The 18,900-nt window shown below is 35.2% G+C and overlaps 1 protein-coding gene and 1 pseudogene across 1 annotated transcript; both read left to right on the forward strand.

Moving 5' to 3' along the window:
• The first annotated feature begins 1,652 nt into the window (after positions 1-1,652).
• Positions 1,653-8,251, forward strand: LOC113715929 (TMV resistance protein N-like). Its single transcript, XM_072064162.1, has 5 exons — positions 1,653-2,339; positions 4,458-5,544; positions 5,671-5,946; positions 6,078-7,160; positions 7,305-8,251. Exons 1-5 carry the CDS (start codon positions 1,816-1,818, stop codon positions 7,827-7,829), a joined length of 3,495 nt encoding a protein of 1,164 aa, XP_071920263.1. The 5' UTR covers positions 1,653-1,815; the 3' UTR covers positions 7,830-8,251.
• A 5,893-nt stretch (positions 8,252-14,144) lies between these two features.
• Positions 14,145-18,900, forward strand: part of LOC113704686 (TMV resistance protein N-like) — a 36,042-nt pseudogene continuing 31,286 nt past the window's right edge.

The raw sequence follows: 18,900 nt of genomic DNA on the forward strand, positions 1-18,900 counted from the left end.
CTCCGGTCCGATTCATAGTTTGGGTTGATTATACTTAAAAACCGGATTAAACTGTTCAAACAGTGTGAACCGAATTGAACCGTTGAACCGATAGTTTTTTGTTTTTGTCTATTAAATTGAAATTTTTTTTAAAAAAGAATATATTTTCCTTAATCCTAAAGACTAATTATTAAATGTCACATTCACTTACTTTCTTCTCATTTATTGTCTCTTATCAAGTTTGCATTTTTATTTTCTATTTTCTTGACTTTCTCCAAACTCTAAACTTCTTTTTTTTTAAGTTGCAATATCTAAATATAAAAAATTTGAATTAAAATTTAATCTCGCAATGTCTAATTCTCATAGACGTGAATTTTATATAATTTCAAAATATTATAATATTTTTGAGTTGGATTTAAGATTAATTTTTTGGTAAATTCAATTAAGATTGCGATGAAATTTATTTATTTCAACTTATAATTTAAAAAATTTATTTGTGAAAATCCAAGTTCTTTGAAAATATTAATTTTTTTCATCATATAAAGTCTTAAATTAGTCCAATGCATGTCTTATTTTGTGCATTTATATTTATATAAATTATTTTTTAAAAAAATCATTGAATCAGGGTTGAACCGATCCGATCAATTGAATCTCGACCCGAACACCTTATCAATTCAATTAACGGTTCGAATTTCAAAACATTGCTTTTAGGACGCTCATAACCAGGAAAAGCAAAATTGCAAACGGAAGAAGATTTAATTGACTTTCTGGTTCATTTCATTGAACTTTCTAGTTTCTACCCCACATCTACAGTCCATTGTCGTACTGCATACTGCGTAAAAGGAACCGGTAAACATTGCCCTCTTCTTCTTCTTCTTCTGCTTCTTCAACTCCTAAATGGATTTGTGAAGTTTTGTTGAGCAAGAAATGAGAAACATTGCCTCTTCTTCTTCTTTTTCTCCTTCTTCTTCTTCTGCTTCTGCTTCCACTCCTAAATGGACTTATGATGTTTTCTTGAGCTTTAGGGGTGAAGATGTCCGAAAGAACTTTGTCGACTTCCTTTACAGTGCTCTACAACAAAGGGCAATTAAAGAGTTTCCCCTTTAAGAAGTTTGGGACATTTTTTTCCCTTTTTGGCTGCAAATATAGGATTGAGAAATTTGAAGATTGATGAATGATAAAATGACAACAAAAAAATTTTGGTCTTGAAGGAAGACTGCTCTTTATATGCAACGGATGGGGGCATCTTCATTAGAAAATTTTAACATTTTAATTGGGTTCCTTTAGTCTACTGAAGTGTTTCACCGGATTGTCAGAGGGGATAAATTGCTAAAAAGTTAACATTGCGGTAAAATTTTAACATTTTAATTGGGTTCATTTAGTCTACTGAAGTGTTTCACCGGATTGTCAGAGGGGATAAATTGCTAAAAAGTTAACATTGGGGGTAAAGTGAAAAATGGAGTACAAAACTTGCGGGGAGTTTTCGTGATTTTCCCTAAAATTTACTACAAGTTCCGAATGTCAGCCATAACCAAAATAAATAAATATATAAATAAAAGGAAAGAAACGAGAATACATCCGCTTCATAGGAAAGCAGAGGGATATCTGTGTATTTAGTGGCAAAAGTTGACTGGTCACTTTAGTCGCTCCCGTTAAGAAGGGCATCTTAGGATCAAACGTAGAAAAGAGAAATTAAGAGCCACTGCTTTTAGTACGCTCATAACAAGGAAAAGCAGAATTGCAAGCAGAAGTTTTATTGCATTGAGTTTTCCACCCCACATCTAGAGTCCATTATTGTACTGCATCCTCTTCTTCTCCTTCTTCTTCCACTCCTAAATGGACTCGCGAAGTTTTGTTGAGCACGAAATGAGAAACATTGCCTCTTCTTATTCTTCTTCTTCTAAATGGACTTATGATGTTTTCTTGAGCTTTAGGGGTGAAGATGTCCGAAAGGGCATTGTCGACCACCTGTATAGTGCTCTGGAACAAAAGGGAATTCACACCTTCAAAGACGATGAAAAGCTTGAAAGAGGAAGATCCATTTCACCTACACTACTCCAAGCTATTAAAGAGTCAAGAATTGCAGTTATAATATTCTCAGAAAACTATGCCACTTCTTCATGGTGTTTAGATGAGCTCGCAGAGATCATTGACTGCAAGCATGTGTTGGGACAAACTGTTCTGCCGGTTTTTTATTACGTGGATCCATCTGTGGTACGGAGACAGAAAGGCAGCTTTGATCGAGCTTTTGTCAAACATGAAGACGAAATAGAGGACAAGGAAAGGATTCAAAAGTGGAGAGCAGCTCTTACTGAAGCTGCTTCTATCTCTGGCTGGGATGTTCCAAAAACTGCTGATGGGTAAATTCACTGACTCTGATCTTTAAAAATATGAACTAGCATCCCTTCTTTTTGGGCAAATAGTTGGCTATTCCGTTAAGTATCATTTTTGAATTGTAATAAGCTGTTAGCTTCTCTCTCTTTCGGGTATTTGTTTTCCTATGGGTCAACGATCCTTTTCTTGGTGCTTTTTTTTTTTTGTGGTTAACTACTCTATCAATTTGGCGGTTTTAAGTGGATTGTTAATGATCTTGGCTAAAAGAAATTAGATCTGAGGTTGACTTGACCAATCCCATGACACCAATCCTGATACTGAAGTACCTCTGACGCTATTTATAATTTATTTCTTGACTGTTTTCCTCTAGCACTAAGTTTTCTTGGAGGGGTTGGGGAACGGGAGAAAACAGGATTCTGAACCATTAACTGATATATAACTGCATCGATTTCTCTATCAAAGCAATGTGTTATTCAGAAAAGGACAAAATTATACAGAGAATTCAGTAATAAAGAATAGTGACGACCACACAAAAATGTTTAGTATCTTGTCTTTTCAATTGGTGCTAGATCAATTTTGAGGGTTCAACTTGAAATTGATCACCTGTTTTCATGCAAACTACTTTTCAATTGGTGCTAGATCATGTTATGGATAAATTGCGAAGAGTTTTTCCAGAAGTAAACAACCAAGTTGGTATAGTCATAAGTATAATCTATTACCCTGAAGCGTGGATGATTGTTTATAGTTTTCGTCATAAGAATAATCTATTACCCTGAAGCGTCTAACGCCTGAAATTTCGCCAGAGCAGTGTTTTTTTTTTGGTTGAATTTTTGTTACATGCATTAGCACGTTTTCAGAGAACGTACTATATACTTGCTTGTCACACGTCATGCTTGGTTGAATTTCTGCAGCACGTCATTTTGTATTTTGTGGGATGTGTGTCAATAAAATTGCCATCAGTTTAACATTCTCAATGAACCGAGCAAAATTATTGTTTTATTATCATTTTTTTAAAAAAATTAAATGTATCTATTTTTTAGCTTGCATTTTAAGCTGACATGTTCCAAGCTTTAGCTTTTCATATAACCAAAATTAGATATGTATCATGTGAATATATTCATGCTTTCACTCCGGCAGAATTTGGCTAGTGTTCTTTTCAACTTTTCAGTTTAGTTTTAGAAGGATCCTTCCCATTGATTCTTGAGTTTTTTCTAAGAAGGATCCTTCATTAAATGCTTGCAATCCAATTATTGACTTCATGTCATTTCTTTCTGATTAGATGCGTATAGGATTATGAAACAGAAATGAAGAAATAACAAATTCCGACCTTTAACTTTTTCTGTACTATCATTGATGTCTGCATTCCTATGAGGAGTTGATAGTACACAAAAGAAGATAAGTAGCAACCAGGTGACTCAAGTCCTGTTATCATATCATGTCAAACTTAGGATTCAAATAAATCGAATCCTTCTCATTTAACTACATGAAATTGTTTTTAAGAACTTAGTAAGTCACCCATAGTGAATAACAAGAACATATTTGACCACTAAACCAGTCCATAATGAATAAGTCAAAAACTATTGGTTTCTATCAGTACATATATGTTGTCTTTGTGAATGTTTCTTTCCCATGAGTTCTCACTTTTGGAAAGGTTTTATCCATGCTATCATTTCTTCTGCATTTGACATGTTTCCCACACATTTTTTGATCAGTCTTCCTTTCTGAAATTTCCTTTGTTGCAGTTCTGTTACTTTAATACCACCCTTAGTGGTCTTTGTCTTGATGATATGTGTCCATATGTTTATCAATTTCCCAAGGAACATATTTTTCTGCTTTCCATGTATTGCTATTTTACTAGTAACATCCTCAATACTTGTGGTTCCGAGGCCAACATATTGTATCAAAAATCCAATATTGAGAACATAGAGGCGAAGACAGACAATGATGTTGTTCAGTACTGCAGCATATATCCCATTGAAGTATCTAACTATCATATTGAGGCATCTATTTTGTAGAAGCATTTATTAGTGTTTTTTTCAAAATTAGCATTTGTTAGATCTATCTATTTTGAGAATATGGTTAACAAATGCATCTCCTCGTGCATGATTTTTTCTTACCTTTTATTTTTCTTTTTTCATGGATAGGCATGAGTCTAAATGCATCCAAGAAATTGTTGAATATGTTGTGACTAAATTGGAGAGAGTTGTCGCAATTGAAGCAAAAAACCAAGTTGGTATTGATTCTCGAGTTCAGAGAGTAAATGCATTGCTGAATTTGGGGTCTGGTAAGGTTCAGTTTATAGGGATTTGGGGAATGAGTGGAATAGGTAAAACAACCATAGCATGGGCTGTTTTTAACCGAATATCCACTCATTTTGAAGGTGCTATCTTTCTCGAAGATGTCAGAAAACAATCAGAAAGTCTGAAAAATTTGCAAGAGGAGATTCTTTCAAAAATCCTTTGCTTGAAAGATTTGAGAATCAGCAGTGTTCTTGAAGGGTCAAAGATGATTCAGACAAGACTATGCTGTAAAAAAGTCCTTATTGTTCTTGATGATGTTGACCACCTAAGTCAATTAGAAGCTTTAGCTGGAATGCATGAATGGTTCGGTGATGGTAGTAGAATTATCATAACCACAAAAAATAAGCATTTGCTTGTTACACATGGAGTAGATAAAATGCACAAAATGAAGGTGTTGAATGAATATGAAGCTAATCAGCTGTTTAGTTGGCATGCTTTTAAGAAGGACTATCCTGCAAAAGATTATGAGGAGCTTTCGATTGAAATAGTGCATTATGCAGGTTGCCTTCCCTTAGCTCTAAAAGTTTTAGGTAGCTTTCTGTATGGCAGAGAGATGGCTGAATGGAGAAGTGAAGTGGAAAGGTTAAAAAGAATTCCAGAAGATGAAATTATGGAAAAGCTCAAAGTAAGTTTTAATGGACTCAAAGAAGTTGAAAAAGAAATTTTCTTGGATATTGCATGTTTCTTTGAAGGGAAGAAGAAAGACTACATCAGAAGAGTACTTGATAGTTTCAATTTCTGTCCTGATATACACATAAATGTTCTCATCCAGAAATCTCTGATAACTCTTTCCAGAGGAAGGATTCTGATGCATTGTTTAATACAAGAAATGGGTTGGAATATTGTTCGCGAAAAGGCTCCAGATGAGCCAGGAAAGCACAGCAGGCTCTGGGTAGCAGAGGAAATTTGTGACGTTTTGGCTAGAGACAAGGTTAGCAATCTCCCACCTCTAAGTTAATTTCATTCCACCTTGAAGAATATTTCAATTATATTTCTCGAATATGTGTTTATGCAATTTCTTCTTTTCTTCTTCTCCTTGTAACCTGTTTCCTGGCAGGCGACAGAAAATATTGTGGGCATGTGGCTGGACTTGCCTTCCCCGCAAGATGTTGTAATTAAGAATGAAGCCTTTGAAAAGATGAAGAAACTAAGGCTACTCAAAATCAATAATGCTTGTGTTTCTTGTTGCCCAAATTGCATACCAAATGAGATACGGTGGCTTAACTGGCATGGGTACCCTTCAAAATCCCTTCCAGAGAGTTTCCAACCTGAAAAACTCGTAGGACTCAAGCTGCAATATAGCCGCGTCATACAACTATGGAAGGGGATAAAGGTACCACCTTGAACTCTGATTTATTGTTGTTTCCTGATGAATCTTTCTTGAACCTGTATGATGTCCCCCCCCCCCCCCCCCCCTCTTCTTTTTTGTGTCATTTTCTTCATTTTGCCAAAAACCTTTGACAGTTGCTGGACAAATTGAAATACATGAACCTGAGCTATTCCCAGAAGTTAATAAGGACGCCAGATTTCACAGGGATACCTAATCTTAAGAGATTGATCCTTGAAGGCTGTTCAAGTCTTACTGAGATACATCCATCAGCTGGGTATCTGAAAAGGCTCCAAAAATTCAATCTGAGGAATTGCACAAATCTTAGGAGCCTTCCAAAAAAAATTATCTGGGAAAGTCTCGAAGTAATGATTCTCTCAGGATGTTCAAAAGTTGGAGAATTTCCAGAAATCTTGGGTACTATGGATCATTTAAAAGCGGTGTATTTGGAAGCTACTGCCATAAAAGAACTACCACCATCAATTGAGCACCTAACAAGCCTTGTTTTGTTAAATCTAAGCTACTGTGAAAGTCTCACAAGTCTGCCAAGTGGCCTCTGCAGATTGAAATGTCTTGAAGCTCTTGTTCTTTCTGGCTGCTCAAAACTTGACAGGTTACCAGAAGAGCTAGGACATGTACTGAGCTTAGAAGAGCTTTATGTTGATGAAACTGCCATCTCCGAGCCACCATCCTCTATCGTACTTTTGAAAAACCTAAAAACATTGTCTTTCAGAGGATGTAAAGCAATGGCATCTCGTAAATGTAGAGCATCCTTGCCCTCTTGGTTGCTGGGTCAAAAAAGTCAAGATTCAACTGGCTTGGTTTTTCCATCTGTTTCAGGATTAAATTCCCTAGCAAAACTAGATCTTAGTGATTGCAATCTGTCAGACAAAGGATTACCTTGCGATTTAGGGAGCTTATCCCTAGTAGAATTAAATCTTGGCAAGAACAACTTTACTAGTATCTCTGCCGCAAATATCAAGAACCTCAGTCGCCTTCGAATCCTTGAATTAGTTGGCTGCAAGAGACTTGAGATACTTCCAGAGCTTCCACCTTGCATAGAAGAAGTGTATGCAGATAATTGTACATCATTGCAGAGTGCAACTGATTTGACAAAGCATGGGTTGTTACACAGGATTTCATTCAGTAATTGTTTTAAGCTGCTTCAGGATGAACGAACTTCCAGCATGATATATGCAACTTGGAACCACATGCTAAAGGTATTTTCTTTTTTACAATATACATACAACTCCCAGCGCCCAAAAAACTTTTTGTGACGGAGGGACTACTAGTTTAGATGTGCTTCACAAACTAAAACTTCTTGTTTTGTTACTGAGAGAGAGGCCTAATTTCTTGCTGTGTAGGAATTTTCACTTAGAAATGGTAGCTTTAGCATCTGTCTTCCTGGAGGGAGCATTCCATCCTGGTTCACCCACCAGAATTCAGGGCCTTCAATAACAATTGAGCTTCCTCCAAATTGGTACAACAATGAGTTCATGGGATTCGCAGTTTGTGTTGTTTCTGATTTGATAAGGACCCCATTTTTGTTGGAATTACTTCAGAAAATTCCAGGTTTTCCTGTCCAGTTTACTCTCATAGATAAGGAGATGAATCTCTTTTGCTACGTATTCACCATGGCTTTTGTGGGGGCCGAAAACAACATTGGTTCAGAACATACTTGTCTAGGATATCTTCCATTTCATTATATTTTGGATGTGCATGCGTGGTCAATAGAGCGTAAGAGGTCTTTGTGGGCAAATAGCGTACGCAGCCCAAATGATTGGACTTGCATTGAGGCGTCTGCTCATGTTGATGTTAAGGAATGTTTGGTTTTCAAAGAATGGGGAATCAGTCTTGTATACAAGAACGATGTTAGGCAGAATTCCTAAATCGCCTGGAGGTGAAGCCCAGCTGTTGGATCCAGTGTGGAGATCTACGTGCTTTAAGGATCCGCCGTAGATGGCTTCTTGTGCTGCGGCAACGGTGGTGGAGCTCCGGTGACTGTGGCGGTGATAATATTATTGGTGGTTTTGCTTCTGCTTTGGACAGGAGATTATTTAAAATATTTATTTGAAATAATTATAATAATTTTATATGATACGATAGATAAAAAAGTGATTAAAAAAATAAAAAATATGTTGAAATTTATGTTTATAATGCGCATAAATTATTTTTTTTTCAAATCATTCATATCCAAACAACTTCGACGCTCCTAAATGGACTTTCGAAGTTTTCTTGAGCAAGAAATGAGAAACAATTTGTTTGGATGGATAGTTATACAGTATGTTGAGAGTGACCTTTATTACAAAAATGTTGGCCTTGTTTGGCAGTCAAATTTTTTGCCAAGTTTGTTTGTTTAAAAAAACTTTAACTACAGTAATTTCAAAAAACTTCTCAAAATTTTTAAATTATACATTTCAAAATACTCAAAAAAAAACACACTTTAAAAATTTTTTTAAAAATTTTTATAGTAAACTACAATAAAATTTTAAACAAACATTCAAAAAACTCACTTGTCAAACAGGATTAGACTGACAAAACCACTTATAAAAACAGTCACTTGAGACATATGTTAATGTTAACTTAGTCACGTATGTCTAGAGACATGTTGGTAAACTTGGCCCATGTTTATTTGTGTTTGAAGTCCTTTTCTTTTTGGGTTGTACTTAACAAATTCTTTTTTTTTTTATAAAATATTATTTTATTTTATTGATAGGAGCAAATTTTACACACTAAGAAAGACCAATTCGAAGTACAGCAATCGACTGAAAAGGTAATAAATCAAACACAAAACCTCCATGTCTCATTCAACCGCATATTAGCTCCAGTTGTCCTTTGTTCTCAGCCCTTCATACGCTTACTTTTTCGAATTGAAGGCATTCCTAATCTATCAAGTCGAATGGCCCCACGAGCCATAGTTGGGAACGAATTAAAGGCCTCGTAAAGCTTGACTTGATGCTCTGGTGATAGAACGGTTATTTGGCATATTTTGCACTGTTATTTTGTCCTAATTTTGACTAATCACGGTGCTAAGAATTGGAATTTCACTCATATTCGATATTTGTGTGAATTGTAGGTGGTAGGCATGAAAAATGATCTCGCAGGGTAAATTTCCAGAAGACTTTTGGTCTCAGGGCGTGGCCACGCCTTAGAAGGTGGACGAAACCGAAAGCCGGATTGCGGTCCACGTGAACCGCGAGAAGCACAGGATTAAAACTCCAAAGGCTTCAATTAAAAAGCAAAGAAAGGGCCAGACGTTTTTGGGCTTCTGCTTGACTTTCTTGGGCGGCGCTACAAATACAATAGGAAGAAGCGAGATTCAGGGGATCGACGGTAGCGATAGTTTTAGTTTCATTTTTGTTCCCTAGCCGTCAGACGTCAGAGACCCTTTTCGTTTTCGCTCTTGGTTTGGGCGCTTTTGACTCTTTTGTTTTTACTTTGGCTCTGTACAATTTCCGTTGGCTTGTGCGTATACTTTTGGGGTTTCAGTACAAACATCAGAGCGGAGACAAGGAAGACTTTTTCCTTTTTCTTTCTTCGGTACTTCAGCGTTTCAAATTCTGTGATGTTTGCGCGGGTGTTTTCAATTAAACCACGCGGGATTGACACGATGAGGAGCGGCTAATTTCCTCCTCTACCCAAAGGTTAACGCGAAGGCGCGGTCCATAATATCTGTGAGATCTAATCGAATCTTCATTATTTCTTCCATTTTATTGCTATTCGTGCGTTTCCTGAATTAATTGTTCATGGGTATTTTATTAATTGAATATCAACGGCCGGGTATTTGATTTAATTTAATAGCCTACTGCCACGTTAATTAAATAGAATCCGTAATTGTTCATTTAGTTAACACCCCGTGGCAACCACCATAATTGGCTTTATGATGGGGTAACGCAATATCTAATTTAAATAAACCCTCTTAGCGTGTTTATTGGTTAGGGTTGGGTTCTTCTAGTTTTAATGCAAGTGGGTAATTAAATTCCTACGGTCGTACCTAGGGTTGTTATCTGGTTAGAGAAGCAGTCAATGGTCGTACCTTGACTGTCGAAAAAGTAAGGAAGAACTGATTGTCAGAGCTTATTGATAACTATAACCAACCTAGCAAGGAATAGATGAAATATCTTTGCATCGATGATCATTTAATTGGACCGTGCCTGAGCAGTTGATCCTTTGGGTAGAATTCTATTAATTGCTATTTTTAGTGAATTGTGCTTTGTGAGTTAGTTTTGAATTTTGTTTGTTTTATTTTTATTTTTATTTTTATTTGCCTCCCATTGAAAATTCCCCAATTTCGTTCTGCTAATTTGGAAAGAAATAATTTCCTACCCGCTCCCTGTGGAATCGACCCTACTTGCCATTGTATGCAAAATTAATATTTTTATAGACAAATCTGGTATATCGGATCAAGCAAACTCTTCGGGAACAGGGTGAATCAAGTAACCCATTGCACACCTAGGGTCCCTGCTCCAGTGCTTGGATTTGTTTTATAATCATTTAATTGAGGTGGTAATTAGGACTTTTTAGTAATTATTATTGTACATGTTCGGCACCTGTCATCTGGATGAAATACGCCCACATTGGACAGCGCATCAGCAACTTTGTTAGCTTCCCTATAGCAATGCGAAAAACGATCAGGATCTTTCACCAACTGCCAAATCTGCCTAATCTCTCGTCGAATCTTCCAGGGGCATTGAATGCGATTCTGAAGAATTCCAACTAATAATAAAGAATCCGATTGAACATAGAGATTTTGAAAACCCCTATGTACACAAGTTTGAAGACCAATAAGGAGTGCCCGAACCTCTGCACATAGACTTGTAGTTTCCCCAAGATATGCCGAAAAGCCAATCAAAGGTATACCATTTGAATCCCGAAGAACCCCACCGCCTCCACTCACTCCTGGATTGCCCTTAGAACAGCCATCCGTATTTAATATGAACCGATCGGATTCCTTTGCTTCCCAACGAACAAGTTTGTATGTAACCTCAGTATGAGAAGAATATGACCAATCATACAAATGATGAAATGACTGTACTCTGAACACTTGTTTGAAATGAATTCCCACCATGGTCTGGATTTCCGAGAAAATGGCACGACAAATGGCAAGCGGCCTCATCTGAACATCCTCAAACATTGCTTTATTCCTTGCTTTCCAAATCTGCCAACAGACAATGCTGGGTAGAATGTGCCCAATAAATCGTTGTATTTCAGAATCATATGAGCTGAGACACCAACCCACTATACGGGGCCTCAAAGATGACCCTGGAAAGGACAAACCACATGAAGCTCCAAAATAGTGCCAAACTGTCGACGCTATATGGCCATTAGAAAATAAATGTTCAATTGATTCCTCAGATGCCGAAGCACAACAAAAACACTTTGAGGGTAAATGTAAACCAAGTTTACATAACCGATCTGGAACCGGCAGTCTCCCCAGCAACAATCGTAGCATGAAGAATGAAACTTTGAAAGGGAGCTGAGAATGCCAAATTGTATTAAAGACCATAGACTTGTTGCGGGCCTGCCTAATATCCCGAAATGCCGAAGCTATAGAGAAGTTTCCAGATGTTGTGAGCGTCCAAATGACTTCAGATTCATCCCCTTCTTCTGGAATCGGGTGCTCTAAAATAGAGGGCACCATTTCCCTCGGCAGTATTGTACTTAACAAATTCTTATTAAACTACAGCTTATATTTTAAAGTTGTAACAAATACCTAGTTATATTACATACATTAGGGTTAAAAACTGACAAATTACAAACATAGCTTTGTTTGTCAGATTGATCGAAATTTAGGAGAATTATGAATAAAAAAATGTTGAGTTACTGATATTTGTATGGGACATATAGAAGACCAAATTATTATTGTAATTTTACTACTATTTATATGGTTCATAGAATAACATAAAATTGGATTTGTAATAACCAACCAAACCATATTTGTCAACCACATTCCAAATAAATAAAAGTGTCCTATGAATTGGTTTCTGTGAATAACGATGTCAATAAGAGGATGTCAGGATCAAACACTTACCATTACACCAAAAGCTATAGCTGTTAACGAAGGCGCAACTTTATTTTCTTAACCACAATGGCAGCGCAAAGCACCGTACCATGCTCGGCTAGCATGAGGGGCTGCACGCCTGGGTGCCACGGGGTGGGCGGTTAGTCTCTTCGAGCCGGGATCTGAGGGATGTTACTAATTAGGCCAACAAAGGATATATTAAAACCTTTGAGTGACAATTACTAGTTTGTATCTATTAAAATCCTTGACCCTTGAGTTTGTATGTATAAAAATCCTTGATTTAATTAATAATGTTTATGAAGGTTATAAATATTAAAAATGGTAAGTTAACCTTATTACGAAGAAACTGCAAAATCAAGGGGACTTTGGTCATTATAATAGCAATCCTATTTTTCCTAATTCCCAACCAAACACATTATAGCATTTTTAGAATTTGATAATTTGAAATTGGGTATTTGGTAATTTGGTACAAAAGCGGTATTTACCAAATTGACCGAAATCTAATATGGTACGAAATAGGTAATGAGATTATGAATTTGGTAATAGTCGATTTCGAATTCAAATTCGGTAAGATGAAACGGGGTATCATATTCACACATTCGAATATCAAATCGGTTTATAAAATCATATAATATATAGGTAAATACTATTTAGTATTGATATATACTACTAATATATTATTATATTATTACTATGGTAAATGCTATTAATAATAGTGAGTACATGGTATTATCATGTACTTATGATGATAAAATATATAAAGATGTACAATATACCATTTTAGTATTTGTTAATTATTATATCACTATAATAATACAAATATACAACAATACATAACATAACTGTAATACCTATCATTTTATACATGACTAGAATTAGATAGTAATTAAAAAGTATAGGTTTAATACTAAATATTAAACAATAAACATAATTAGTAATTGAAATTTAGATATTGACAGTTTGGTACATCATTCATGTTTGAATTATTAAATATTTGAATGCATAACTTGTAACTTGCAAGTATTGATGTGCTCTGATATTACATTACATATTTAATATGAAAATTCTTATTCTCTATTTACTAATTTTAAGGGTTTAAGCATAGAGAACAAATAAACTAAGCAGTTTAAGTGAATGCATATGAATTGCACATCAACATATTAGTGCGAGTGATTTCACTATTAAAAGCAATTAAGTCACTATTGTAATTTGTAACTAATATTACTTATTATTAATCATTGTAAACTATAAACTTGAAACTTATCACTAATTATTGTATAGTCTAAGGTGTATTGTAGTTTAAATTAATCACTTTTTACTTGTTCCTTAAATCATTGATTAAGGATTCAAGATATAACTAGCTATACGTGATCAAATGAATACCAATTAAAGTACAAAATGATTAAAACATGAGTACTGTATTAACTTATAAATAAAGTTGGGGATCAAACCAGCAATAAAATTTAAATAATTGAGGAGCATAATGAATGTATAATAATTTAGTGCCCCAATTCGACAGTGAAATGAATTTAGGTATCTCCAATTCAAATTTGAGAGCGATTTATGTTTCAATTGAGTCCAATAACAGAATTTACCGAATTCATATATTGAAGAATTACCGCATTTGCACAATTTGCTGACCCCTATGAATGACGTCATCAGTAAGGGGATGTATTAAAACCGTTAAGTGACAATTACTAGTTTGTATATATTAAAATTCTTGATTTAATTTTTAATGTTAACGAAGGTTATAAATATTAAAAATGGTAAGCTAAGCTTATTAGGAATGCAGGTTATAAATATTAAAAATGGTAAATTAACCTTATTAGGAAGAAATTGCAAAATAAAGGGTTCTTTGATCATTATAATAGCAATCCTATCATACCCGAATTCCCAACCAAACACAATTATAGCATTTTTTTTGGGGATATATCCTATCTACTCCTTAACCAACCAAATATTAGATAACCTGCAATATACAATTCCGAGTATCCCCCATTGTTTTACTAACTTCATTTTGATGTTGACTATTACATAGTATCAATTTCGGCCTCTAGTTATATTTCTAATGACAATGGTAAGTACGATTTGTCTATTTGATTTTTGGGTATCTAATTTTGCTTGTATTCCAATTCAAATTTGAATAACAAAGCCATACTAGAATGAGTTATTATCAAATCAAATGCTCACACCACTTAAGAGAACAAATAAAACGCAAGTATCCATTGTGGATCCATCTGTAGTGAGAAAACAGAAAGGCAGTTTTGGTAAAGCTTTTGTCAAACTTGAAGATGAAGTAGAGGACAAGGAAGGGGTTCAAAAGTGGAGGGCAGCTCTTGCTGAAGCTTCTTCTACCTCTGGCTGGGATGTTCCCAAAACTGCCAGTGGGTAAAGTCACTAGCTTTGTTCTTTAAAAATTTGAACTAGCATCCCTTCTTTTTTGGCCAGTGGTTGGCTATTTGGTTATGATTTTTTCATTGTAATAATTAAGGCGTTAGATTTTTTTTTTTTTTTTGGTTTGGTATTTTTTTCCTCTAGGTCATCGATCCTTTTGTTGGTGAACTTTCTCTGGTTCACTCCTCTCTCAATTTGGTGGTTTTAAGTGAAGTGTTAATGATCTTGGTTAAAAGAAATTAGATCTGAGTTTGACTTGACCAATCCCATGATTCCGATCCTGCCACCGATCCATAAATCAAGCACCGCAGAGGATATATATATATATATATATATATATGTATGTATATAGACACGCACATACACACATTTTTTCGAGAAAAAAAAGTTCTGTACCATTAACTGATAAATAACTAAATCGATTTTTCTATGAAATCAATGTGTGTCTCAGAAAAAGACAAAATTGTACACAGGGTTCAGCAATAAAGAATAGTGACGACCTCAAAAATGTTTGGTTATATTGTCTTTTCCATTGGTGCTAGTTCCAACCTGAAATTGATTACCTGTTTTCATGCAAACTACTGGTAATGGAGCTCAGAGGCGTGGATAATTGTTTCTAGTTTTTGTCAAAAGTATGCTCTATTTGAATTAGCTATTTTTTAGAGTGTTTTTAAAAAATTTAGTAAAATTTTTTGAAAGTTTTGATATATTATATGGATAAGATGTTTTTTGAGTTAGTATGTATTACTGTATCATTACATTTAAAAAACTTATTTTTTAAAACTTTCATGAAGTGTCTAACGCCTGAAATTTTGCCAAAGTAGTGTTTTTTTTAGGGGTTGTCACACCTGAATTTCTGTGGCACGTCATTTTGTGTTTGTGGGATGTGTGTCAATAAAATTGCCATTAGTTTTAATTTATCAATGAACCCAGTAAAATTATTGTTTTATCATCAGTTCTTTTTAAAAAGTTTTCCTTTCTCTTTCTTCAGAATCTAAATGTATCTCTTTTCTAGCTTGCATTTTAAGTTGACATGTTGTTCCAAGCTTTAGCTCTGCATATAATCAAAATTAGTATCATGTGAATATATTCATGCCTTCACTCTGGCAGAATTTGGCTTTCAACTTTTCATTTTAGTTTTATAAGGATCCTTGCCTTCATTCTCGAGTTTATTCTAAGAAGGATACTTCATTTCATGCTTTAAATCGAATTATTGAGTCATGTCATTTCTTTCTAATTAGATACGTAAAAGGTTATGAAACAGAAATGAAGAAATAACTAATTCCAACCTAAACTTTTTCTGTACTTTCATTGATGTCTGCATTCCTGTTAGGAGTTAAGTCATTGTACACAAAAGAAGACAAGTAGCAACCAGGCGCCTCAAGTCCGATTGTCATATCATGTCAAACTTAGGATGTAAACAAATCGAATCCTTCTCATTTTACTAAATGAAATTGTTTTTAAGAACATTGTAAGTAACGCATAATGAGTAACAGACCATATTTGACCTCTAAACCAGTCCATAATGAGCAAGTCAAAAACTATTCTTCTGTATTTTTCAACAGGTCAAACACTATCATCTGTCATCCTCGTTCTCTATCAGTATACATATGTTGTCTTTGTGAACGTTTCTTTCCCATGAGTTCTCACTTTCATTTCAATTTTGGAAAGGTTTCATCCATGCTATCTTCTCTTCTGCATTTGACATGTTTCCGACAATTTTTTTTCTTTGTCTTCCTTTCTAAATTTTCTTTTTGTCACCTCTTCTCATTTGGCAATGGTTTTTCCCACAAAAAACAAAAGTACTCTATGTTTCATTTATTACAGTTCTGTTACTTTATTTACCACCCTTAGTAGTCTTTGTCTCGTTGATATCTATTTGCTATCGCCTTTGGCCCGGTGGTCACCACCAAGCCTTTTTTTGATGGTGCGGAAGGTCAATGGTTCAATGGTCACCAAAAAGTTGCCTTCCATAAAAAATTGTCACAATATACGATGACCTTAATTGGTCATTTTCGATGGAATTTTTACTTACATCGAATCCTCCTCCCACTCACCTTAGATTATGCTAGATTAGGTTATAGAAATTCTATTGTTGCGACAAAAAAAAATCTATTCATCTATTTATCAATTTTCCAAGAAACATGTTTTTCTGCTTTCCATGTACTGGTATTCTACTAGTAGCATCCTCAATACTTGTGATTCCGAGGCCGACATAAGTATTGTGTCAAAAATAAATATTGATAATGTATGCACGATGACAAACATGATGTTGCTTATTATTGCAGCATACATTACATTGAAGTATCTATCTATCAGATTCGGGTGTGTGCTCTGTGGGAGCATTTATTAGTGTTTTTTCCAAATTAGCATTTGTGAGATCTATCTATTTTGAGAATATGGTTATGCAGCTCTCGTGCATGATCTTTTCTCACCTTTTATTTTCTTTTTTCATGCATAGGCATGAGTGTAAATGCATCCAAGAAATTGTTGGAGATGTTATGGCTAAATTGGGAAGAGTTATTGCAGTTGAAGGAAAAAACCAAGTTGGTATTGATTCTCGAGTTCACAAAGTAAATGCAATGCTGAATTTGCGGTCTGATGAGGTTCACTTTATAGGGATTTGGGGAATGAGAGGAATTGCTAAACAACCATAGCAAGGGCTGTTTTTGACCGAATATCCATTCATTTTGAAGGTGCCATCTTTCTCTATGAAGTTAGAGAACAATCAAAAAGTCTGGAAATTTTACAAGAGAAGATTCGTTCAAAAATTCTTTGCTTAAAAGAATTGAGGATCAACAGTGTTTTTGATGGGTCAAATATGATTAGGAGAAGACTGTGCTATAAAAAAGTCCTTATCGTTCTTGATGATGTTGACCACCTAGATCAATTAGAAGCTTTGGCTGGAAAACATCATTTGCTTGTTACATGTGAAGTAGATAGAATGTACAAGGTGGAGTTGTTGAATGAATATGAAGCGTTTCAACTGTTTAGTTGGTATGCTTTCAAGGAGGACTATCCTGCAGAAGATTTTGAGGAGCTTTCAATTGAAATAGCACGTTATGCTGGTTGCCTTCCCTTAGCTCTAAAAGTTTTAGGTAGGTTTCTGTATGGCAGAGGCATGGATGAATGGAGAAGAAGTGGAAAGGTTAAAAAGAATTCCAGAAGATGAAATTATGGAAAAGCTCAAAGTAAGTTTTAATGGACTCAAAGAAGTAGAAAAGAAATTTTCTTGGATATTGCTTGTTTCTTGGATATTGTAACTGTTTCTGGAGGAAGGATTGTGATGCATTGTTTAATAAAAGAAATGCGCCAAAAGGCTCCAGAAGAGCCAGGAAAACACAGCAGGTAAATGATCTTCCGCTTCTAAGTTAATCTCATTCCAGCAAGAAGAATATTTCAATTATATTTCTCGAATATGTTTCTCCTCCATCTAACATGTTTCCTGGCAGGCGACAGAGAATGGTTGGACTTTTCTACCCCAAAAGATGTTGTAATTAAGAATGAAGCCTTTGAAAAGATGAAGAAACGAAGGCTACTCAAAATCAATAATGCATACCGAATGAGATACAGTGGCTTAACCAGTTTGGATACCCTTCAAAATCCCTTCCATAGAGTTTCCAACCTGAAAAACTTGTAGGACTCAAGCTACAGTATAGCCACGTCATTCAATTATGGAAGGGGATAAAGGTACCATCTTGAACTTGGATTTATTGTTGTTTCCTAATGAATCTTGCTTGAACCTATATGATGTCTTTTCTTTTTCCCTTTTTTCCTGTCATTTCTTCATTTTGCCAAAAACCTTCTGACAGTTGCTGGACAAATTGAAATACATCAACCTTAGCTATTCCCAGAAGCTATTCACAGGGATACCTAATCTTGAGAGATTGATCTTTGAAGATTGTTCAAGTCTTACTGAGATACATCCGTCAGCTGGCTATCTGAAAAGGCTCCAACTATTCAATCCGAGGAACTGCACAAGTCTAAGGAGCCTTCCAAAACAAATTATCTTAGAAAGTCTCGAAGTAATGATTCTCTCAGGATGTTCAAAAGTTGGGGAATTTCCAAAAAACTTGGGTGCTATGGATCATTTAAAAGCTGTGTATTTGGAAGATACTGCCATAAAAGAACTACCACCATCAATTGAGCACCTTACAAGCCTTGTTTTGTTGAATCTAAGCTACTGTAAAAGTCTCACTAGGACATGTATTAAACCAAGTAGCCTTTGCAGATTGAAATGTCTTAAATCTTGTATTCTTTTTGGCTGCTCAAAACTTGACAAGTTACCAGAAGAGCTAGGACACGTACTAAGCTTAGAAGAGCTTTATGTTGATGAAACTGCCATCTCCAAGCCACCATCCTCTATCGTACTTTTGAAAAACCTAAAAGCTTTATCTTTCAGAGGATGTAAAGCAATGGCATCTCGTACATGGAGAGCATTGTCATCTTCTTGGTTGCCAGGTCAAAAAAGTCAGGATTCAACGGGTTTGGTTCTTCCATCTGTTTCAGGATTAAATGGCCTAGCAAAACTAGATCTTAGTAAT

The sequence above is a fragment of the Coffea arabica genome, chromosome 8c, assembly GCF_036785885.1.
Source record: "Coffea arabica cultivar ET-39 chromosome 8c, Coffea Arabica ET-39 HiFi, whole genome shotgun sequence".
In the NCBI taxonomy this organism is placed as follows: domain Eukaryota; kingdom Viridiplantae; phylum Streptophyta; class Magnoliopsida; order Gentianales; family Rubiaceae; genus Coffea; species Coffea arabica.

What these genes read in the sequence shown, in the direction of transcription:
- LOC113715929 (XM_072064162.1), top strand. Translation starts at nt 1,816, where the DNA reads ATGGACTCGCGAAGTTTTGTTGAGCACGAAATGAGAAACATTGCCTCT. An exon ending in GTTCCAAAAACTGCTGATGG is followed by an intron (nt 2,340 to 4,457) that starts GTAAATTCACTG and finishes TTTCATGGATAG; the next exon opens with GCATGAGTCTAAATGCATCC. An exon ending in CTTGGAACCACATGCTAAAG is followed by an intron (nt 7,161 to 7,304) that starts GTATTTTCTTTT and finishes CTTGCTGTGTAG; the next exon opens with GAATTTTCACTTAGAAATGG.